General features: G+C 41.2%; 2 protein-coding genes across 2 annotated transcripts in view; both read right to left on the reverse strand.

Annotated features, from left to right (window-relative positions):
- Nucleotides 1–7: 7 nt before the first annotated feature.
- LOC111668367 (uncharacterized) lies at nucleotides 8–10,690 on the reverse strand. Its single transcript, XM_023424411.2, has 3 exons — nucleotides 10,132–10,690; nucleotides 4,103–4,274; nucleotides 8–4,015 (listed from the first exon to the last, which is right to left on the reverse strand). The coding sequence occupies exon 3, from the start codon at nucleotides 4,011–4,013 to the stop codon at nucleotides 2,790–2,792; it is 1,224 nt and encodes a 407-aa protein (XP_023280179.1). The 5' UTR covers nucleotides 4,014–4,015; nucleotides 4,103–4,274; nucleotides 10,132–10,690; the 3' UTR covers nucleotides 8–2,789.
- A 917-nt stretch (nucleotides 10,691–11,607) lies between these two features.
- glis1a (GLIS family zinc finger 1a) overlaps nucleotides 11,608–24,103 on the reverse strand; it is a 46,411-nt gene continuing 33,915 nt past the window's right edge. The window contains exons 5-9 of the mRNA XM_023424437.2: nucleotides 21,924–22,050; nucleotides 19,558–19,717; nucleotides 14,311–14,444; nucleotides 14,109–14,207; nucleotides 11,608–13,393 (exon numbers count right to left, since the gene is read on the reverse strand). Coding sequence (XP_023280205.1) covers nucleotides 13,251–13,393; nucleotides 14,109–14,207; nucleotides 14,311–14,444; nucleotides 19,558–19,717; nucleotides 21,924–22,050 — 663 coding nt within the window. The 3' untranslated portion in view covers nucleotides 11,608–13,250. The remainder of the gene's footprint in view (nucleotides 13,394–14,108; nucleotides 14,208–14,310; nucleotides 14,445–19,557; nucleotides 19,718–21,923; nucleotides 22,051–24,103) is intronic.

Below are 24,103 nucleotides of genomic sequence, written 5' to 3' on the forward strand. Positions count from 1 at the left end.
GCAGAAATCCTGAAAAAAACATTTAATTTTCTTTCAACAATATTCAAAAGTGTTGCATACAAAAAAACGATCGAGATAGCGCATCTGAAAGCACAAACGTAAAGATGAGGATCAGTGCTTTTATTGTGTCAAACCAGTTCATCCATTTTCTTTTTTAAATGAAGAATTATTCATGCTACTATACAATATGACATTATACCTTATTTCACTTTCACAATCAGGGCTGTAGAAAAGATTTTAGAAACACTGAGGTCACAGGTCCTCCCTCACCACTCAGGAAATGTTCAAATTATTTGGATTTTTGATATTTAATTTATTCAGTTATTCCTTTTCTAAATTTTATTTGTTATATTATATATTTATTCTATATTTATTTTTTATTTCATTCTGTTGGCCTGGACGTAGTCAAGTTGAAGTAATCGAGTAAAAACAAAACCCACTCATCCTCTAATAACACAGTATGTTTAATGTTTTAATTTGCAGTTCAGTGAGCCCCCCTGCTTCTATGCTTGTCAACCTCTGCTTTGTCATATGGCCCATCAGGCAGTTTACAGTTATAACAGTGGCAGATTTACCATCAATTTTTGTGTTGTTTTTAACACAATGAATTTTTGATTTCAGACAGAGGAAGACAAAAGCAGCCTTTTATTCCTAACTGGTCACCGCCGATTTCCCCCAACGGATAAGTTAATTATATGTAATTAAATGTTTCCTGCCGACTCGTTCGCCTGCAACTGATGGCTACAAACATGATACAGAATGATGGTTAAAGACTGAGGCTGAAGGGACGGGCTGGTTAGTCGTGGTATTATCAGTGGGATGAAGACAATGGGAGCTCAAACTCATTTTCCCATGCTCATTGAGCCTGGAACTGACATTCAGCTGTGGGCTGTGTAATCCATTCCTTATGATTTAACTCTTGTGTTTTCACTCTTTAAACATCAAGTATCTCGCAACATGTGGAGAAATCCAAAGCTTGACTTGGGCTGGGCTTATATATTATATTGGCTAGTTACTATTGGTGGGCTATGACTGGACATCACCAATCATAGGCAGGGTTTAGTGAACGACCAACTGGAGATTGTAAATTCCCTCCAGGTTTCCAAAACCCCCACAGTTCCTCCCAAAAATAAGTATTAGAAAAAAAAGAGAAGGAATCTAGGACGCGACCTCAGTGTCTCGACACACTGGGAAGAAATTGAACTAAAAATAACAAAATGCAACATTTGTCATTTTGTCTTTTGACCTAAAGGCGTTTGGCATTGGGAGCGCAATAAATCTCATAATGTTGATAAATGAAGCCTTAATGGAAAATATGTGAGAACCCGTGTGGAAAATACACCTCGGTTCTTTTTAAATTCCAGGAAGCTCCACACCCTTCGCTGCCCCCTCGCTCACTCTGTCTCACTGAACACAAACCAATTAGCATTCAAAGCCAACAAGTGTGAGAGTGAGACGCCTGTCTGTTTTCAACATGTTAGATAACAGTCGACTGTCTGCGTCCTGCTCCTCCACGATGACCCTGATCTTCAGTTTTTTTGGCTTTTTTTTCCCTCTTTTGTGTAGGTTTCCTCTCCAGTGTCGTTACGTTGAATTCGCCGCTGCACAGAAACGCTCTACATCTCAGTTTACTGAACCGGCACTACAGAGATTTTTATCTTAAACCAGCATTCACCAGCATTTGGATGTGGCATTTTCCAACCTATGTGCACATTTCAGTTTGTGAAGCAAAGCCATGTGCAAGCATCTGTGATTTCACCCTTTGCTTAATGACTTATATAAATTTAGACTTCTCACCAAAGCTTTACATTCCACGTTTGGCATTCAGTTAACTGGGGACATTGCGAAGGGATTAGTCACTGTTAAGCACCTATATTTCTAGTTGTGCAGCTTCAGGTGAGTTTGATTCAGAACATCCTGTAGGGCAGAATAATAAGTAGGTAAGTCAAAATTGGATGTATATAACAGTGACTCTTGGGTGAGGTAAAAGAAAGCACACACTGTACAAAAGCTTGCTTGACTTTGAATGAAGTAAACACAGGAATTAAAAATATGTCCTGTTCTTTGTTGACTTGAACACAACACGAAGTGTACATTTGCATGGAGCGCAGCATTAAATAGAATAATGACAGCTGGCAAATTGCTTGTTTTTTCCAGAGAGAAAAAAGTGGGCCTCCCTTTCAAACAGTCACTGTGCTGCTCAGGTCCCACAGGAAAAGCTCCAGATTAAATCACTTCCCCCTTACATTGTGATACCGCAGTGGTCGGACCACACTGTCTCTGTGTCGATAGACAACTGGCTTTTTCTCTGAGACACACACACACACACACGCGCACACACACTGACACACTGACACACTCTTTAGTGCATTTAAAGGAGTAATTTGAAATTTTGTGGAAATACACTTCTTCGCTTTCTTGTTGAGAATTAGAATAGAAGAGCCATGTTTTTGAACTTGGGACAGCGCCAAGCTATATCTGTTTACCCTTGATTAAAGTCATTATGCTAAGCTATGCTACTTAAAGATCCTGAAAACCTGGTTTCAAAATGTACATAATTATGTTATAAAGTCTGGTACATTCGGGCTGTGTTGGTCACACCACTTTAAACCAGTTCATCAAAAACTTCTGTGGTTGGTGTCGGACCTGACCTCATCGCTCACAGCGATCGGCTTCAAGGGCTTTAAACACACAGACATGTGAGTGTTGCTGATCTTCTCACCTAACTCTCAGCAAGGCAGCAAACACACATACTTGACAAAATGTCAAACTATTCCTTTAAGATGGCGTCATGAGAGGTCCACATTCTCATACTCTCCGTGGTCCGAGTCCTCCAGCTCGATGCCTGGAACCAGGCTGTAGTATTCAGTGGACTGGGTCAGGTAAGCCTTCTCCCTGTCGGCTGAGTCTTTCATCACTTCAGTCACACTGACTGTGTCCAGCTCTGTCTTGCTGGCCCCGCCGGGCCCCTGGGAGCCCTGCTTCCCCTCTGTAGAGCTGGAACAGTATGAGGAGACTCGGGGAAGAGACTCCACCGATCCCAGCTTGATCTCCACTTCTTCATAGATGTCTCTGGTGCTGCCCAGGAGGGTGGATGCCGGGCGTAGCAGCAGCTGGTTCTTCAGGATCCCCTCACTGCCACAGTTCTTAGCTTTATTCTGCTCAGCAGCCGCAGGTCGCTGCTTGCTGCGATGTTTCTGGCCGTTGCAGCCGGAGTCTTTCTTCTTTGAGGTGCTGAACACAGGCGTGTCTTTCTTCTTCTTCTTCCTCCCGCAGCACCAGCAGAGCACCAAAACAGCCAGGATGAGGAGGGGGAGCACAATGAAGAGTGCGGTGAGGCCGGCGGGGCGGCACACGTCGCTGAGCCTCACCGACCACACAGTCCTGCCGGCCAGGTGGCTCGGAGAGAAGCAGGTGAGGTTCCCCAGCAGATCCTGCAGCTTGGCGGTCCTGTTAGCCCTCCTGCCTTCCTCCACGGCTTCCAGTGACAAACAGGAGCAGTCCCAGGGGTTCCCCTCCACTTCCAGCCTTTGCAGACTGGGCTTCTGCAACACAGAGCCGGGGAGGAATCGTAGCCGGTTTCCCTGAAGATACAGCTTCTGGAGGTTGTCAGAGTCCTGGAGGAAACCCTCAGGAAGCTCCTGAAGCAGGTTCCCGCTCAAATCCACCTCCCTCAGGCTGGGCTGGCCGGCCAGAAACTCCCTTGGCAACTCCATTAGTCTATTATGACCTAAGTAAACTTTTTGCAGTGTAGAAGCCTCTCTGCCGCTCGCATCAACAGAACTGATATTACAGTTGGAGAGATCCAGCGTCTCTATGTTTGTCTCATTGGTAAACACAGACCAGCGCACATGGCTGACAGCAGAGCCGGAGTAGTTCAGGCAACAGATGCCAGCAGGAACCTCGGAGGGAAACTGGGACAAAATGGTGGCTGCTGGACACACACATCCAACCACAAGTCCCGTCGTCCCCAGCAATGTGAAGATCAGCAGGAGACTCCACCGGAAAACCATCTCTGCAACAGAAAAACACAGTGAAGCAAAAGGCTGAAAATTTGAGTTTATCATGTCATAATCTATCGAGTCTTTTCCCTCAGCACTACCTGCCTCCTGGTCTCTCTCTCGCTCAGGGCTGATCCACGTTATGTAGGCTCACAGAGATGTAAATATGCTCGTAAACCCTAGCGACTTCTCTGAGGACCCGTGGTTGTTGTGAGGACCGTAGGAGTTGGCATGGCGACACAGGTCACTGGGGATCAGGAGTCCGGTGTTTGGCTGTGGAAGAAGAAACAGATGCTACTATGCATCTCACGTGAGGGCTGTGCTGTTAATTGGCAGATTGGAGTTATACAAACATCGCTGGAGGGGAGAGCCGGAGCCTATAGATCAACAAGCAGCTTATCTAGACAACTTAACACCTCCCAAAACCTCATGTCCCAGGTTTTGCTTCAAGAACACTATCCAGAAAAGTGTCTCCGAGAAGCCGTTCACCAGCTTTAGTTTATTCCACTAACCCAGCAGATGTCTCAGGTCAAAGCTCAGCTGTCTCCTTCAAATTGCGCTTTGAGTTTATTCAGAATCTGATGATAAGGCCTTCAGTGTAAATATGAAAAAAAAAACACGACACTGTCTTCTTTTAGGAATAAACTCAACTAATCTTTGTTTGGTCTAGCTTTTTTTCTTCTCATCATTGGTGTGAGTGTTTCTGCGTTTATCCGCTTCATGTTCAGGATGAGGTCGTACTCCACCAAGTCTTACTTGATTAAATTAAAGCCAGAATGATGAAGGAAAACAACTTCAATACAACCTGGCGATCACACTTTATTGACATGTCTTCAGATACACATATCAGTATATAGGATGGAAATAAAAACCAGCACACAGCTGTAAAAACACAAATAAAATACTCTGAGCATGAAAGAGTCAACACAGATTCAAATAATGTGAAGCAAGATTACTCACTACACTTGGAATAAATAAAAGACTTGGTTTCTTCTCCATTTTTGGTTGTCGCTAGCTCACTATAGCTCCGCTCAAATACCACAGCAACAAGATCTAACTGAATGATGTCTGATGCTGTGTGTCTGTGATACAACTGTGAAACAGGCCTGCAGTATGTTTTGGAAAATAATCAGTCGGCAAATGCAATATATGAAACATCAAACGCTTCAATCATACATGTGGTTTATTAAGGTCGGAACAATAGTAATAAAAAAATATAAAAGGGGAATCTTTACTTTTGTGCCTTAATACAAGAGAGTGTCTTGAATGTTTCTGGGAACACTGTGGAATAAAACTTGTTGTGACACTGCAGTCAAGAGAGGCATCAAGCCTTTCAATATCTGCCTCAGTATGAGCATGTAGAGATAGAGGATATACTTGTAGAGTGGAAAAGGTTTTTGTCTTACTTTGAAGACACTTAAGGGGAAAATTCAGGAGAATATCAGTAACAATGTTACTGAAGTGGTTGATAATAAAGAATAAGTAATTATGAAATGCGACCTGTAACAATGCAGCATATAGTTTTTGCATAGACAGTGTGGATGCATTAACAGTAGATGGTAACATGGAGCTAGAAAGAACTTTACTCTATCTGTCAGAAACATGAAACTGAGTCAGATTTAGCCTCAAAGCTCATTTTCGTGTTCAGCGCCTGGGCAGGTTCATGTGAAAAATAAAAGGAACAGACAAAACAAACAAGACAAAAAAAAAAAAGCAGACAACATCAAAGCACATTCGTAGAAAGGAGCATAAATGACCACGAGGAGGTTCAAAAAGGTCCCCAAAATGATGTGAAATTGTTTAATTTCACTGTAATTTCCTGCAGCATAAATCACTCCTTTAACCTCAGGTTTCATTTCCAACGTGTGTCTTAGTTGGGAAACCGTGACATGACAACATTTGGGAAACCCTTCTCTTAGAGACATGAAAAAAAAACAACAACAAAAAAAAAGAAAACTAATTGCTGGTCACTTCCCAAAACTCCTATGCACTCGGTGACGCTGCCTGAACATGAAAGCGTATGTGGTCGACATAAACAAGACCTGTCTTTTCCAAATGGCCGACATGTGAAGCAGGCAGGAGGAGAGAGACAGAGAGGGACAGGGAGTGTGTGTTCGGTCGACTTCATCGCCCGCCACAATAAAGAGCTGAGAGCTGCTCCACAGTGAGGAGGCAGGAATGTGCTAACTCCCCAACAACGGGGTCAATGCTTCACCAGAGGAGGGTTTAAGAGGGCCGCGGTTGTCAGCTGCAGGGTCTGTATGTGATCATCTAGACGTGCGCTAACCAAAGAGCAACCTCACTTCACCTGCTGATGATGAAACAGAGCGGCTTACAACAGCAGCTGCAAACTGAACAAAAATCACACACAGTGACCAATCCCAACAAATCCCGTCACGACTAACGAAAAGAAACAGCTTAAGTGGAAACCATTACTTGACTGTAAGAAAATTAATCCAGTCCAATTTAATCAATTTAAACAATCAGTTAATCATTAATTTTTAAGCAATAATGCCAAAAATCCACTTGCCCCAGCTTCACAAATGTGATTTTTTTTTTTTTTTTTTGCTGGATTTTCTTTCGGTTCATGGAATAAATAAAGATAAGGGTGAACAATATTGGATGAAAGTTGGACTGTGACTCACAGGAAAAAGGCTCTTTTTTTTTTTTTTTTTTTTTTTTTTTTTTACATTTTCCTTATCCGTCCTAATTGTTTCAATACTAAGACGTGACTGTACCTGTGGAATAAGTCTCTGCATAATAAACTGTACCTGTGTTTATTTGACAACTTCCTCCTGGGGACTTCTTGAAATAATGTAAATTGTAAGTCTGGCCCAGACCAGAAAAGCTCATTATGAGGCAAAAACTGAGACACTCAAATGAGTTCACATGAGAAATGTAGCTGTATGTAGAAAAGAATTCATGGCAGTTCCTCCTGAAAAGTCCAAAACAAAAAGTTAACATGTAAATAAGAGGAGCAGCTGCTGATGCTCAGCCTCCAAAAGCGAACAAATACAGGAAGTGTGTTAAAGGAAAGAAAGACTCTACCCCCACATAACTTTCTAGTGCTTGTATAGATGATCCAATATATCCAAAATGTAAAGAGTGTTTGACAGAGTAAACAGCAGGCTGTTTTTGATAATGCTTAGAGAGAGTGTACTAAATCATAATCTGGACCTGGATTCAGACTATCCCTAGTAGTATCATACAAAGCCGGGTCTTTCCTGGCTGAACAGCTTTGTGTTTGGAAGAAACAGAAGAAGACCGGGGCGGCTAGCATGAGCCGTGACAGCCGCAGTCCAGTGCAGTGACGATACCATAACACAAGGATCTCGTAGATCAACATCAGGGCACAAAGTTACTGATAACCATCGTCTGTGACCACGCAGCCATCGTGACGGATCTCAGTCAGTGCAGATAAAACGAGTCGCCCTGACATTTAAAACCTCCCAGTGCTGCTGAGGATTTCATTCAAAACTTCCTGCTGAACTCTGTGGGCGTGTTTCAGGTTTCCCCACCTCATTAGCTTCACTTAAATGTCCATTAGTGGTTGGTTAAAGATGGCAGTTTGAATTCAAACCACCTCCAGAGATCATGTGACACCACCAGGATTAACACAGAGCTGAGCATTATAGAATTATGTCTTTTACAGGGACTTAATACTAAAATGACATGCTTTCATACAGGTATGAGGTTTCCTTGGCTAAACCTGCAGTAACTGATTTTTTGGCCACTTGGCGGCAGCAGCGGAAACAAACTGATGTAAAAAACAACGATGATACGAATCCTTGATAATAGTTTTTTTTTAAAAATAAGATGCATAATGAGTTGGACATGTTGACAAAATGAACTTGTCGGGGCTCTCTGGTGGACAAACTATGTGATGTAGTCACTGTTTTTAAATGACAGCAAACCTAGTTTGACATTTCTGTTCTACGTTCTTTCGTTAATGATTGCCTGACATACACACCAATACCAAATTATCGTCAATAAGCCGCTATCAGCCAATTTATTGGTCTAGCTCTAGTTGCTATCATGGAGCATTAGTTGATATGGCAAACACATTAGCAAGCAGCTTATTTAAACATCCAGCAGATATGGAGCAACACTGGCATTCGTTTGGAGCCGCTGTTTGTGTCCATCTCATGAGTGTAAGTCCAGTATTGACTCTCTTCCAGCTGTTTTTGGTCTCCACAAACTCCTGAGGGAAACATCTGGCTCTTTTTTTATCTGCACTCACTGTGTCTGTTTTTAGAGCCTTACAACAGAAAACAAGTTTCCTGCCTCTGGGAACGATGCAATGAGAGCGGTGAGAGTGAACCAAAACATTAAAGTTGCAGGTCTGAAAACAAAAAACAAACCGCCTGAAAGACGCTAAAACGCTCAGTATGGGCTGAGGGGAACTGCAGAATGTTTCATTATTGTGAGCGATCCCTTTCGCATAATCAAACATGAGCGTTTAATATAAAGACATTGATTATAGCAGCTTTAAATTTCAATCGTGAATCAGTTTTGTGGATTTCTGTTGTGAAACTTCATTTTAAAGCAGTTATTTATCCATAAATCCTCAGGGAACTTGTCTTTGCTTGTTTAGTAAGACCATGTCTGTTCAGATTTATTCACAAAGGACCCCTAACTATCGCCAAATGTTTCTAAGGAGGTTAATATAGTTGAATATCTGATCAAAATCTAAAAAGAAAACGTTCATGGTCGAATAGTTTGTGTGTGTATTTCTTCTTTATTAACTTAACTTCAAACTGAGAATTTACCACATGACCTGACCCTTTTACTGCTCTGTGTTTATTTATAGTACACAGCATTTCATATCCTTTAACTCAGAAATGATTTGCATGCTACACTGTGCTGTTGTTCTAACTGATAGCTATCAGCAGACGGTATATTCAAAGCTCCTCCACCCTGAAGAAGAATAGGAAAAGTGCTGAGAGTTTGCGTTGCTGCATGTACGTAATTATTTGCTTAGCTTTGGATTTCTTCGATCCAAAAGTTCACGCCTTTGTATGAGCTAAGTTGGGATGAAGTAAGACATTTGTATGAGTTGCTAATTCCCTTCATTCACCAGTTCAGATAAACTCTCATCTCGGTCTGATAACAGAGACGGTCTAAAGGTTAGAGCTGACTCTCAACCAAACACGTTTCAGTATCTGACAGCTGAGGAGATCTGTCTTGTTTGAGGCTTTTTCTAGATTCGTATCAAGCAAGCGTTCGCTCCAAATATTGACAGATGACTTGCTCTTTGGATTTTGAAAATACACACAAACAAGAGACACTGGTTGACCTTCACAGAGCCTGAGAGTTAAGCCTAAAGAGCGTGAAGGCCTTACATCCAAACAGGGGATTTTCTTGGATCGTGTCCTCTCAGGGTGTGTGTGCCCAGCGAGAGGAGCGAGGTTTAAATCTGGAGAACGTGGATGATCTCACTCGCTAGCAATGTGAGTTGCTACATCCTCTCTGGCTGCAGAGCTTCCTCTGAAATAACGGCCTCCATTCTCCTTTCAAACAACTTTCCATCAGAAAATATCTGAGTGTTAAACCAGGGCTGCAGCTACAGCACCACTGAGGACACACAGGGCCTGTCCTTGGTGTATTTTCTGGGAATTTGGGAATTTTAGTTTCCAACTCTTTCTGATTCTCTCTTTTTTTTCGTACTTAATATAAATAAAATTACTAATTTAAGGTAAAGAAAATCTAAATAATTCAGGAGTCAGTATTTTAGCAGTGTGGAGAGGTTGTTTAAACAGCATGTAGGGAAATAAACTTTATACAACATAATCAGACAGTTGACTGAATCAATAAAATGCAGAAAAACCAAAATAATGAGACAATCTTATGTACATTTTGGTGTCTGGTCAACATCTTCTGACAGAGGTGGGGTTGCACAAGGGGGGGGTCTTGAACCCATGACCTTAGTGTTGATAAAAATCTGGCCACAGCCCTGCACAAAACAAGTTATAAGCCCACCATAACTGAAGTTCTTACTGTAATTATATACCAAACATCCTTGCAGTGTATAACAAAAACAAAAAGCTCTATGAGTTTAAAAAAAACACACAGATCAACGTCAATCCAGATGACAGCACTTAAAATAAAATGTAAAAATGTGTTTTCTTACCCATGACTGCCAGTTCTGCTGCAGCCCTGAGACTCTGACTCAGGATCCAAACATCACCCACAGCGTCTCTCTCCTCTCTGCATCCCATCAGCTGCCCGGTGGAGCCTCGTCCTGCGGATCTGAGGGTGTGTCTCCCGCCGAGCGGAATGTGGAAATACAGCCTCCAGATAGATAGTGTGTGTGTGTGTGTGTGTGTGTGTGTGTGTGTGTGTGTGTGTAAACAATGTTTGTTCATTCAGAGTGTTCAGTTAAAGTGCGTTTACCTGCTACAGTGGCGGTCAGGTTTGATCTCTCTGAGCTCAACACAAAGTTGAGTTGAGCTGCTGCAGCGCTGTGGTGACAGAGCGCCCTCTGGTGGCTCTAATAACTTCGTCACCGAGGTCACAAAGGTGTTTGACCACTGATATGTCACCTGGGTTTAGTCTCGGTTCAGTGAGGAGGGGCGAAAAAAAACAACCTGTTAGTCTTCACCATTGAAGTCTTTTTTCTCCTAAAACCAAAAAAAAAATACTCAGGATAAATCATAAGTATCACATTTCTTAATTATCAGTCAGTGTGCAGCCCCCACTACAGGCAGAAACCCAAATCCCAAATGATCGTGTTTCCAGGGTTTTTCATGACTATGTGATCAGGACCTTGTGTGCAAACAGAAACATTTTAAAAAGCATTTTGAAGATAGTTATATTACTTCAGTTACTTTTGCAATAGGTAGGAGATAATAATGCGGAAAATGATAGAAATGATAAGGCTGAACCATAACCCGAAACTGCATATAGCAGGGGTCAGCAATTAGATTAAAGGATACACATGAAATAAATACAAAACTTGATAGGGCCAGTGTACAGTATATAGGCTACAGTACTGGGATATGTACATTATAACCATGAACTCATCACTGAGCGTGACCTGCAACTAGGTAACATTGATATTGGAAAAACATTATATTTATACGTATAATATACATTTTCCACCATGCAATGTAACTGTTGCCTAGTAACTTGTTTAAACATATAAAAGCTCAGAAGGGGCAGGGACCTTCAGTTTAGCGTAATGTTGACCTATTTTACACTATAGTGACTTGTATAGTACCTGTATGTATTTTACAGGCAGGTGGCAGAATTAACCAGCTCTGAACTTACTGTCATTCATTGGCCGAGAATTATTTTGAGAAAATATTTCTTTCACTCACATTTTATGCAAAAATGCCAAATATTCTCTAACTCCAGTCCCTCAAATGTGAGGATTTGCTTCTTGTCTTCGTCACAGTAAACTGAGTATCTTTGGGTTTGAGACTGATAATCTGTTAAATCTGAAATTTGAAGATGTGACGTCTTGGGCTCTGGGATCCTCCAGTTTTCTACCATTTTATAATAATAGACTGATTAGTCAAGAAAATAAATGGGACATTAATCAATTATGAAAATAAGAGTTAATATAAAATAAGCTGACTCCCTACAACTAACAAACAAAAACATATACAAACAAAGTTTTTATTTTCAGATAAAAAAAAGACAGGTGCATTTTTATACAGTCTATACACTGTTCAATGACAATAATAAGAAATCTCTGATTTGCTACAAAATCAGTGTAAACACTTTCTGGTTGGTCATTTTCTTAAAGTCTCTGTGATGAGACAGACACAAAGAGTGCAGAGAACTTACTGTAAACAATGCACACCTCGCTCAATGGATATAACACTGATAGAAATTGTACAACAAACACATAAAGGCACTGTGCTGAAGCAACAAAGAGACGATATAAAAAAAGGAGATTGATTATGCATCTGTTTTTGATTGTTGTAAGATTACACATATTAAGATGTATTTGTTTGCCCCTCTCAGCCCATGACAGAGGAACTGTTGACACACTTTAGTGCCGATTTTTGTTTTGTTGGTCAGTTTTCCAGGAGTCATCCACACTGACCTGACCTCTGTTCCACAGGCTGTATATATATTGTAAATGCAGTTTACACTTCAGACACTTGGGGGCAGCACTGCAACAGCTTACTGCACACTCCACTCTCCTGCAGTCAACAGGTCAACATCTTTGGAAATATGGCAATTGAGACTGTAACATCTCCCTATACCTGACAAATCCATCACATAAACCCCCTGTTAAATATCAAACTTTTCAACTTTGTTAGCTCTGGACAGGGCCAGGCTAGCTGTGCCCCCTGTTTTCCAGTCTTTTTGCTGAGCTAACCTGTTGCTGGCTGTAGCTTCATATTTACCATATAGTGTTGAGAGTGGGATCAATCTTCTCATCTAACTCTCAATAAAGCGAATAAGCATATTTCCCAAAATCTACTCCATTAAGGGCTTTAACTGCTTAATGCAACTTGTCTTCCATTACAACATAATGGCTCCCAACCTTTTTGGCTTGTGACATTCAAAATAAAGCTTCTTGTGACCTTGCACACAGTGCAGAGTTGTGAGCAGTTGAACTGAAAGTGTTACTCTTTTCATCTGAATTGTGTTATGACCCAAAAAAAGAAAATAAAACTTAAAATTTTCTTCAATATATTAAAAAAATAAAGCAAAAAGCACAGAAAAGACAGAAAAATGAGCAAGATTTGTGAAGCAGAACAATGTCGAACTATGTTTTTTTATTTTGGCCTTTTATTTATTGACCCCCAGCTGGGAACCACGGCATTATAAGATCCCATTCTGATCACTCAGAGATTGTTGTTTTAACATTTCCGGGTGGCAAAGCTGCTGAGGAGGCCGAAGTCTAACATCAGTGGCGGAGCCAGAGAGCCAGCTACCTGACTTTCCAAAAGATCAAACTAACAAATGAAGCGTATAGCTCATTCTATCCAGATCACATGCTGTGGTCATCTCTGAATAAAAAAGTCACTGCTATTTACATCTATAATTTGACCAGATTTCCTCTTTGGCCATTTGCCATATTTTTGCCACTTTGCCCTCAGCTCTGTCTCTGGATAATTTTGCACTTCTGTTTGTACCGTTAAAACTCACATCTGTCCAGAACAAGAACAACTTCAGATTTGAAAATACAGCATAATGTGGATGTGATTGTCCGCCACGCATCGTTCACGCTGCAGGTTGTCCTTGGGAAAACAAAGTGATTGTGATTTTGTGTCTGGTTCAGGGCTGTCATCATGAGTCCAGGTAGATGGAGTAGATCTGATTGAGGCAGCGGTCGACGCCTCCTGCCTGGAAGAGGAAGCTGTCGTCTGGGCAGGGAGACATGGAGTAACCGCCCCCTGCCTGGCCCTGCAGGTCCTGCAACAAGTCAAACCCTGAGAAGAGCAAAACAGAAGATGGATTAATCAATCAATCGGTCTTTCTTTTCTTGATTTGCAACCAGGTGACACTGGTTTGTCACATATTGATTAAAAACAACAGGGAACTTCAGAGACAGTGCAACTCAGAGGAAATGACAACCAAACACTCCTAGAGCAAAATGAGCAGAGAAAGGAGAAACCCTGCAGCAAACCAGACCTATGCAGGTTCTATAACATCCAAAGTATGTTTAATAGAATCTGCATATACATTTAAGAAAATGTCCGATGTGAGTTTAACAGGCCTACGGCAACAGAAAAACACATAAAGCTCATGTAGTTCTGAGGGGCTGGGTTATTCTAGAAAAGAAGTACAGGTAGTATGCCCTTAGAAATGACTCGATCTGATAACAATGGCAATCACAAGTGTTTATGGTTGCTCCGAACAGCTACACTTGAGGGCGATGTAAAAAAGATTGTAAATATATATAAAATGTCTTTTAAATATGAGAACAACTGAGCACGTTTTCTGGAAGACATCATAGTGTTGCACTTGGTTGTAAACAGGAAAAGTGACATAATGGTGTAATGAATAAAAAAAGAGGGCTAAAGGTTAAATCCTGCCTACTTTCTCGCCTCTGTACCTGGCTGATCATCTTTGGAAAAATTGCACGACACAGCGCCCTCAGTGATGACGTGAAAAACGTGGTGGGTGCCAACAAGCACTTTTTACCTGCGGAGTGAGAGGTGGAGGGGTTTGAGAAGTAACTGGCGGGTTCAAAGCCTCCATCGTTGACTGGTTGAACCACCTTTCCTTCTCCGTACAGACAGCCTTGGGGAACCACAGAGGAAATGATGGTGGATGCCAAGAACAACACCAAGACCAGGCTGTATATGTCAGATTGACATGATAAGGCTGCTGATGCTGACAGTACCTTGCTGCTGTGGGAAAACTTGCTGTTGGTGGCTGTAGGTTTTCTGGTAGCCCTGCAGCCGGACGTCAGCTCTGTCTGATGAAGAGCTCACTGGGCTGACGTCAGCGGCCATGAACAACGATGTCGGTCTGTTCCTGTTGATAATACAACGCCGGGCGGCTGAATTACTCAGTACACCAACTAACATTTATGTGAGCACTCAGTTGTGTATCGTAAGTATAGAACCATGATGCACATTGAAATGTATTAAGTTATGTTTTCTTCATAATTTCTGTTGCTTCAAACATTAAAGGAAGAGATTGGGTTAGATGAGAAGGAATGCTACATTAGCATGTTTGGCTAACTAGCATGCTTACGTTCAGGAGTTGTAGCCTAGCCAAGGATTACTTCCAAGGCCAGTGGTATTTCATACTACTAATATTTTGTGTCTTTACAGGTTACTACATTAGTTTCATATTTAATGCACAGACATTTTGATATTTTTGCCAGTTTCTCAGGTAAAAATGTCAAGACTTTGATGTAAATACATCCATTTTTTACATCTTTATTTTCCAAGAATCTTTGATTTAAGGTCATTCATTTATTTATCTAAATTTAGATAATTATTTTTAATAATAATAACTAGACTTATACAGCACATTTCAGAACAAGTTACAGAGTGCTTTACAGGATTTTCAACAGGAATATTAAGAACAACAATAATAAAAAACAAAACAAACAGAGGGCTCGCAACTGAAGAAAGGCATTTAAAAACTTTTTTAAATCTACTGTCGGTATAGTTATTTGAAACTTGTTTTCATTAAACTTTAACACAAATTTCTGATAAAATCAAACAAAGATCAAATCCTTTCCAGTAAGTTTAGGCAGATAACCATTAGCTGACAATATGGCAGCAGCTGTTATCACACAGTCGTGTAAATACTTCAAACCACGCACAAACAGTACAGTTTATATAAGCATTTCCACCTCGGGGGGGGGTAATGTAGGCGTGCTTTGTGCGGAGCTGTATCCATTGCTATGCTGCAAGAATGTGCTGACTGTGCACAAACACTCTGACTCAACATGGAAACGAATGAGTCAGTTGAGCCAAGTCGACAAGAAGAAAGAAAGGCGGTCAAATCTCTCTCCAAGGAGATATGCAGCTGAAAACCCCCAGTATGGTATTTGAGTCCCCCCCCCCCCTCCTTCAAAGAGCTCGCTCTCAGAATTTCATGTGGCCTGAGAACTCTCCTCGATGATGTACTGTAGCATATTGGTCCCCAGAGAGCCAAATGGCCTTGGTTTCTGCTGGAAGGATTTTAGAGGACTTCATAAACAAGCCAAGCCCTGTCAGAGATACTGATGGCTGCTGGCCCAAGCGCCTTCTATATACGCATCTGACCAGCTATAAAAAAAGAAAATGATTGGAGATTTCTTTACATATCTATCATTTGTCATCCCCAGGTCTCTTTATTACCCATTTCCCATGTCAAATGCTATTACATTTAATTTAACAGTCTGTGCTTTCAGTGGAGAAACACAATAAAAGCCAAAATTAATCAGAAGGACTTTTTGAAACCCAAACTGATATAAGTTACAGATGGCTGTGGCTTCCCAAGGTAATAAAATCCAGGCTTTGTATAGGATTATGTAAACAAAGTGGGCTTTGATATACTACGACTGTTGAAATGAATGTGCCGCGATGACTACGAGCCCCAAGAATTCAACACTTCTCTGGATTCCCCTCAGTGGCCCCTGAACCAGCAGCGCTGACCTTAACTATAAACAACCGTCTGTTCCACGGCTTACATTCTTGCGACGCTGCAACAACATAGCTGGGATGTCTGAGTCGTGCCGTGCGTGGCCCTGCTGGGTCGATCTGCTGTTTTGTGGCCGGTGTGCCCAAAACTTCTCAGATGCATGAGCTTAACAGAGAGCCCACGCCTGAGGGAGCGGCTGTCAGCACAACCTCAGGAAACTGTTTCTCTGATCATATTTTACCAGCTAAACCCCTTCATCACTCAGCTTTTTTTTTTTCTGTGCAACTAACTACAGCCAGCTGCCCTCCTTATATCTGGAATGAGAGGAATCCTGCTTGCAGAATTTAAGATCTAATGTTTATATGTACTTTATACTGTATGCAACCCTGCCTTAATCCACGGCTGCTTTTTAATAGCAGCATACTTGGGCTGGATCAGAAGAGGGGATGAGTAGGTTTTACCAAAGGTGCCAGCTCGTGCACGCAAAACTTATCTGTTTTCAGTTTTGGCAGAGGAAAACCTGCTGAGTATTTCTGTAATATAGATTTACTGGATCACAGAGGATCATGTTGAATGTATGTAATGCAGATGGAGATTTAATGTGAACTAAGGCGCCATCAATTAGGCACTTAGAGAAACTTATTGCATGTTAGTGCTGCAAGGAATACAAAAATGTGTGGACATGTCAAACATTTCAGTTAACCCAGCTATTTGGATCCAATGTCACTCGGAGCTTCTGCAAAGTAAACTTTGTTGCTTCTCTTTCCTTCAAATTGTATAATAGCGTTTCTGTGAGAGCCATCCCGAGTTAGTGCGCCTGTATCTGATGGACTCCAAAAAGCCCATCCAAGCTCTTCACCTCCCCTCCCCCTTGACCGCAAAACACACAAACACTGCACATCACAAATACTCGCTGATGGACAAGCCTCAGCGCGGGCCTCTGAATCCCTCAAGTATTAAATAATTAAAAGACGTCAAAAAGGCTCGTCTCCGCCAGAGTAAACACGCGCCTGGCTATGAGGTCAGAGCCTGATGTCGGCTGTGCTGCGGAGCAAAGATAATTTACTTTCACGTGTTTAACGTCTCGCTAAGTCATTTGGGGGAAAAACAAGTGCTTGTCTGGTATTGGCTTTGGCAGGCTGTCGCGTACTGCGGGCACCAGTGGGATTCTATGACATCCTCAGTCTCTATAAAGAGACGTCAATGGACAGATTGTGCAGAGCTTCATGGAAGCTCTGGCTGCAAGCTTTGAGGCAATGGAGGCAGAGAGATGCTGCTTTAAAGAAAGCAGTTATATGTCCTGAACACGCACACACACACACACACACACACACCCCCCCCCACACACACACACACACACACAGAAACTCTGACCTAAACATCACATTAAAGGACTTAAACTGGATGCTCTGAAGTCAAGAAATCCAGGTGTAATGCAGGTGATAGAAGTGAAGCATCTGGATGAAGTTAGGCGTTCATACTGTATATTAATTTTTCAAAGCTATCCACTGTAGTTTATGTTTCTTAAATTCAACATTAGTGAATATGATGCTGTTTTATTACTGAAATCTATCTATCTATCTATCTATCTATCTATCTAGACCCTTTAATATGATCAAATGCAAAAAGCAATCCTTTCCATCAAGGCCCATTTCCATGAATGTCTTTTCCTTCGTCATCTCAGTGTGTTTGGGTGTGTTTTATGCATTTGAAAATACAGTGTTTTGAAGGACATCCAAATCCATTAATGTTAAAACAAGATTTAAACCAGATTTGAACACCAAAACAACTCTCCAGGATTTTCAAGGCGTGCACACACACGAACACACGTGCACACACACGCACGCACACACACACACGCACGCTCACACACACGCGCACACACACACACACACACACACACACACACACACACACACACAGTGTTAGATCAAATGACGATAATATGCATCATCATTACTAATATTACAATATCTTTGTTTTTACTTCAGTTTATAAAAAAGAAGTCCTTGTCCCTGTTGATTCACTAACTGGAAAATTTCCAGAGCTTTCTAGTGAATCTCATCAGTGGATGAAAATGATGAAATGCAGCTGAAAGTTCTGTACATTTTTCCAGGTAGTGGAGCTTGTGCGAAGAATTTCTTAATTTGAGGAGATTATATGTCAATGTTTAAAGACTGAAAGCTTCAAGTTTTTTCATCCTTTAATATGTTTGAATTTGTGTTCAGTGAGAAAAGAAAACATCTTAACACCAATTTCCAGGTCCAAGTCCAATTTCACAAGAAAATATGTTCATCATATGTGAAGATTTTAGATCATTTATTAAGCCACAAAAATGTTATTTTGGCCCTTATCAACTCTCTTTTATTGGACAGACTGCCTTTGTTGTTACTATTGTGACAATAAAAGTTAGTTATAGGCAAACCTTCAATGACCAATGATTTGAGGCGATATTGTCCAGAAACTGCAGCCCTGCAGGCTTTCAGCTGTATCTTTTTAGTCTCACTTCTACTTTTATACTTGGCAGACAAAATTTGTCTCAGTTTACAGTACACATAAGTTCTGTGGCCTCCAACTACCCAATCAGCGCAACCACAAAGCCATAACTCCATCTCTGGTGATAATGTCTCTGGTTTATTCAAGAATGCATAAGCTCACATCGCTCTCCCTGTGATTTCCAGACAACAGAGAGGCGAAGCAGAGTGAATGCGAAATCTTAAGAGTCACATCCAAGCAGGGCTTTGATGGCGTCCACGTATTTGAGGTTGAAATAGGATTTTGGGGTTTGACATAACACAGGGAGGGACTGCTCAGAAGTGTTGGGCAGTTTAAAAAATGCTTCAATGCACGCCAGAGACGTCAAACGAATACATTTAAGACACATAAAAAGGCAGCAGATTTTGGGGCGAACACCCGAAAATACACCGCTGTAAGAATGGATTTCACATGAAGAGAGGAGCAGAAAAATTGTGGTCAGTTTTCACTATTTTTATCTCCAGTAGAAAATAGCTCCAAATGAAAACTGCCAAATTCAAATGAAATCCCATTCAGCTCCATTGTATTGGGTTGGCAGCAGAAGTCCCAGCATCAGATAACTCAGAGCCGTGCCAGACACCACTAGGGGTAAGCACGGAAATGTGTTTTAAGTTGTTTTTTTTTTGTTTTTTTTATGTGAATGAACTGACCATTTAAGTTTGCCTCTGGGTACATCATCAAGTATCATTAAAGTACTCTTCCTTCCAAGAAATAAAAGCAATATAATTTTAAAATGAATGACGCAGAGAAAATAAAAAATATATAAAAAGATATTCTTCAGTAATTTATTGTTTAACTGCTGTAACTTTTCTTAATGGTGACTTCACTCTGCAAAACTCTAGACTAGTGCAAAACCCATAATTTAAAAAATGGGAAAAATAATCCTGTAAATATTAAGAACTGCCGAGGAAGCTCATGTGTTGACATTCAACTTTGAATAAATAAATAATCGACTTTTTGCTCTCACACTCACCCCTCTCTCATGCTGCCCGGGCTCGTGAGCGAAGATATCGGGCTGTTGGCGTCAAAGTTTCCCTCTAAGCCTTGATACCTGGAGCAGGTGTCTGCTGATGGAGGGAGGAAGTCCTGTTGTGTCCCCCTGTTGTGGACGGTGCTGCTGTTTGAATACACACCTGAAACACACGTGTAGAGATTAAAGGTTTATTTCACTACCTTTATGAGTATTCGTCACCATGTGAAAAGTTTGTTCCTATGTGGAGGTTTGTGCAGCTACTGCTTGGATTTATATCAGTTACAGTGGAAACCAACAGTGACGCAGTTTCAGGAGAAGCATCTCCATAGAAACTCATACTCATGCCCAAATGTGGCTGTATACTTAGGTACACATGGTTCAGTTGTAGATAAGTACCTTTACAGTACAGTACTTGTACTTAACTACACTTTTGAATTACTTTTACTTTACTTGAATATTCTGCCACTTTATACTTCTACTCCACTTCCATCAATATTGTACTTTTTACTTCATGGCATAATTATCTGGCAACTTACTGATTATGATTATTAATATAAAATATAATCAACAAACAAATTATGACATATTATTACAGATGTAGAGGAAGGTGCAGTGGTGTTTAGCCTGCCAACTTCAAGGGGCTTATGGGAAATGGAGTTCGTTAAAGGCTGGTAAAAAGATCAATATTGAATAAACAACAACATTAGATCGTTTTACAAGCTGCTGCACTTATCTAAACTTACGAAGTGAGCCACACAACATATGGTTAATAAAGTCTCTGTTCCCAGATTGGGGATTTGGGTTTTTGGATTGGACTTTGAATGATGTTTTCTTACTTTTGGAACAGAACTGATTTAATTTCAGCTCTTGCTACAGCCATCAGTGATGTCGCAAAATGATGATGACTAAGTGTTTAAAATCTCAATTTACTGTTCAGTACCAAGTAAACTGTTGGCCAGGCCTCACTTTGGGCTGGCACACACATGAGAGTCCTGTTCAGTTTCTTCTTTGTGGTATGGCACAGTGCAGATGTTGGATTATGATGTTTACTTATGGGTCATAAAGTGTGCATCTAAAATAAGCCCCTGATAGTTTATGGATGTGCAGGCAATAAAAGAGAAAGAGCCATATTATTTATTTTCCAGTATTATTATTATTCCTATTAGCAGCTCCCAGTACTCCTGCAGCTTGCACTTGAATCTCTGCTCTTTAGACTTGGGTTTCTTTGTTCCTGTTCTTACTTTCAATTAATACATTTTATCTTCACTGTTGACCAACTGTTTACAGATCCTGTTATGTGGGGTAGCAAGTGGGCGAGACTGTAGCCTGGGGTGTCCACATCCACATCAGTTTTCGACACAGCTAATGGTTAGATGGTTAACTACACTAGCAAGAAACAGAAGCCACATTTAGTCACATTTCAGTCATTTTTGGCAAACACATGAGTATTTTGCAAACACGCCGAGCCAGCAAATGGACAAAGGTTTGAGAGGCTTCTTTGAACAATTTAGCAACTTTTTTTTTTCCCATTTCAACAGTTCACATCCAGCTGGTTACAGTTTCCTTTCCCTGTGAAGTAGCAAGCTACAAATTTTTCAGAGTCACCTTTAAGACGGACGTTTAGTTTTCGCCGGTGTATTCATTTAAAAGCGTATCACGTATTCGTGCTTGCCATCAGCAGAGCTTTCAACGCTTGGGTTTTGACGATGATGGGATATGTCACTGCACATCCAACATACCTACAGTAATGTACATACTCAGGTATATACATGAGGTCTCACGCTCTAACATTTGGCCCTTTCTGATAAGGACAAAGTACTCTTGGGACGTTTTCAAAATTAAACACTGACATGCTTGTTTCACCCTGGATAAACATAGCTCGTAGTGTGCCGTTTGAGGCTTTTCCCTCAAAGTCTTCTGGGTAAAACTGCAAGTAGTCTGAAGTAATAGACATGGACAGCTCTCCTGGACACTCTCTCCTCTCTTTTGCCAACTGAGCCTCAATGTACCTGACAGCTTCTTGATCCCAGTTCAGCCATTGAAAGGGAAAGAAAAAGAGCTTGGCTGGAAAACTGGTTTGGAGAAGCTGAAGGACGAGCGGGGAGAGGGCCAACTTGCCCGCAGTCAGTGCCCGGTAATTGGACAAGGTAAACACTGGCATGATGAGCTATCATCGAAGGAATGGGAGGAGGGGGGGGAGAGGAAAAGGAGCAAATGAGGCCATGGGAGGAAATTAAAGAGACAGCTTAACAGCCCAGGTGTTTGGCCAATTACCCCTTTTTCTTTGTTTTTACTCTTTTCCAGAGAGGTGTTGGAGGCTAAACACAGATTTCCACTGCTTTTGCTACCGTTTCATCTGCGCATACCTGTGAAGTCATCTAAGCCCGGTAAAGGTGAGCCGTTTCCTTGGTGAGAAGGGGCGGAGCTGTGGAGGTGCTGCCTCGCCAGACAATCACTCAAAATGTCCGACTCCAGCATCGTGTGCACTTGAACCTGTCAATAAGACAAAACACAGATGTTCATGGAGAAGCGTAATAAGGCACATTTAGTATCATGTTTTCACGTTGGTGAGCATGTGCGTTTGCCTGCCTGGATGCAGGGATGAAAATGATTATGATAAAGCTGTAGCTTAGTTGTCTTCCAGTTGTTTTTTTTTTTGTTTTTTTGTTTTTTGGCAATACAAATTCCATGAGCTACATTTTAAAGTATTCACTTCTCTTTTGATTACATACAGTAGATCAATTGAAAACACTGAGTTTTCTGCAGGCGCTTTTCTACTGTTCATTTTTCATAGAAATGATGCTTGCACCAGATGCCTGGTTCTTGTTTTGTCTCGCGATCCAGCTTCTTAAAGTACAACTCCAGAAATCTTGTTAGGCAATCTTTATTCCAAAATGTTCTAACAAAGTTAAGGCAAGACAATTTACTTTATTATCCAGCGTTAACAGAGCATCCCCCAGGACTTTCCAAAACAATTTATCGACAGCTCCAGGACTCGAAGAAGAAGCTCGCGAAGGACACCCAGGAACCACAAAAGAGGGATGAATAATCAGCGAAAAATGTTCGCTCAAACCAGTGTTTACGAAGATGCAAACTTCAAGAGCTGTGACACATCAGCTAAAAGAAATGTATAACCGTAAGGAGTTTTACGAAGTACATGTTTAATATTTCAAAGTCCTGTTGAGCCCCACAGGATTTTACTGCAGCGCAGGGTGTGTTAGCCATGTCACAACTTACAAGCACACGTGGTTGTGTTTAAACCAAACAAGGCATGGGAATACACACAAAGCCCCAGTGTCACTCATGGTCCATAGAAAACAAACAAGGCCCAGATAACGCTGAACAATAGGCTCCCTATTCTGACTTCCAGGGAGTGTGTGTAATACTTTGTTTTGTTGTATTTCATCCTACTGAATCACAAACATGCTTCCTCTCTCCTGCTGCTGCTGCTGCTGCTGCTCTCCATCTCCAACAAGAGTTGTTCGTGGAGCGAGTGTGTGTTACCCAAAACCACTGACCTCGGAGAAATCAATTTTTAAAATCTTATATAAAGAACCATGTCAGTGTAAAACTCAATTTTTTGGAAGAGTAATATACTTTTTGTGCCTTAGGGTTAAAACAAAAAAAAAAAAAAAAAAAAAAAAAAAAAAAAGGAACAAACGGTCTCACATGCCTATACACTGGATATTGACTTTCATCAGGTGGGACTCAGAGAATGAAATCAAGATACAATAGAGGAGAAAAGAGAGTTTTGCTTTTCATTTCCGTCTCTGAGACGGCTTCGGTCTCTGCTTTTTCTCTTCACTGCTCCTGACTTTTTCGCTCGACACTCTCAGGATCTCTTTTACTTTTTCTCTGATAAACTACTCTACGCTCATAAACTTCTCAAACGTAACCTGTAATATGTAACACAGTTCTCCGGCAGCTCTGATACTGAGCATTAGTGAGTATATTTGTTCTCACTCGCTCCTTAATGAATGTAAATATTGAGCACACACAGCTCTGACAGTGAATCTGTTAGTGACTGATGCTGCTTCTGTTGTTATATCCACTCACATATTTGTACTTAAAATGTTTAGTTTGACACAGTAAATTTATAGCCATTACTATTTTGAAGGGAGATACTTTTTTTTTTTTCAATATCTTTGCATTGAACCATTTTCACAAAGAGACAAATTTTACTCTTATTGGGGCAGAAACGTCTCTGAAACAGCTTTTACATCATCCGGTGACAATGAATGCAGCTAAATCGTGGATCTTATTTCCATTAAAAAAAATCTAACGTTGATGCAGATGTAGCTGAGGTCCAGGAACAAAACATGATCTTTAAATAATGAAGAAATGGGCCCACAGTTTGCGGAACGTCCTGGTGGCCTGGGGATCGAAGACGCTGATTATGTAACTGCGAAGTCTCTGGTTCAAGTCCAGCTGCGTACCACTGTCTCCTGTCCAATAAAAGCTTCAAATGCCCCAAAGTGCCCCCACACCCCCCCACCGGCCTGCTGCTTTCACTGTATTGTATTCACAGCCACTTCTTCTAAACCAC

This window comes from Seriola lalandi, unplaced genomic scaffold (assembly GCF_002814215.2).
Source record: "Seriola lalandi dorsalis isolate HSWRI2012SDOR001 ecotype SW California unplaced genomic scaffold, Sedor1 jcf7180002054736, whole genome shotgun sequence".
Lineage (NCBI taxonomy): Eukaryota > Metazoa > Chordata > Actinopteri > Carangiformes > Carangidae > Seriola > Seriola lalandi.

What these genes read in the sequence shown, in the direction of transcription:
- LOC111668367 (XM_023424411.2), bottom strand. Translation starts at nt 4,013, where the DNA reads ATGGTTTTCCGGTGGAGTCTCCTGCTGATCTTCACATTGCTGGGGACG.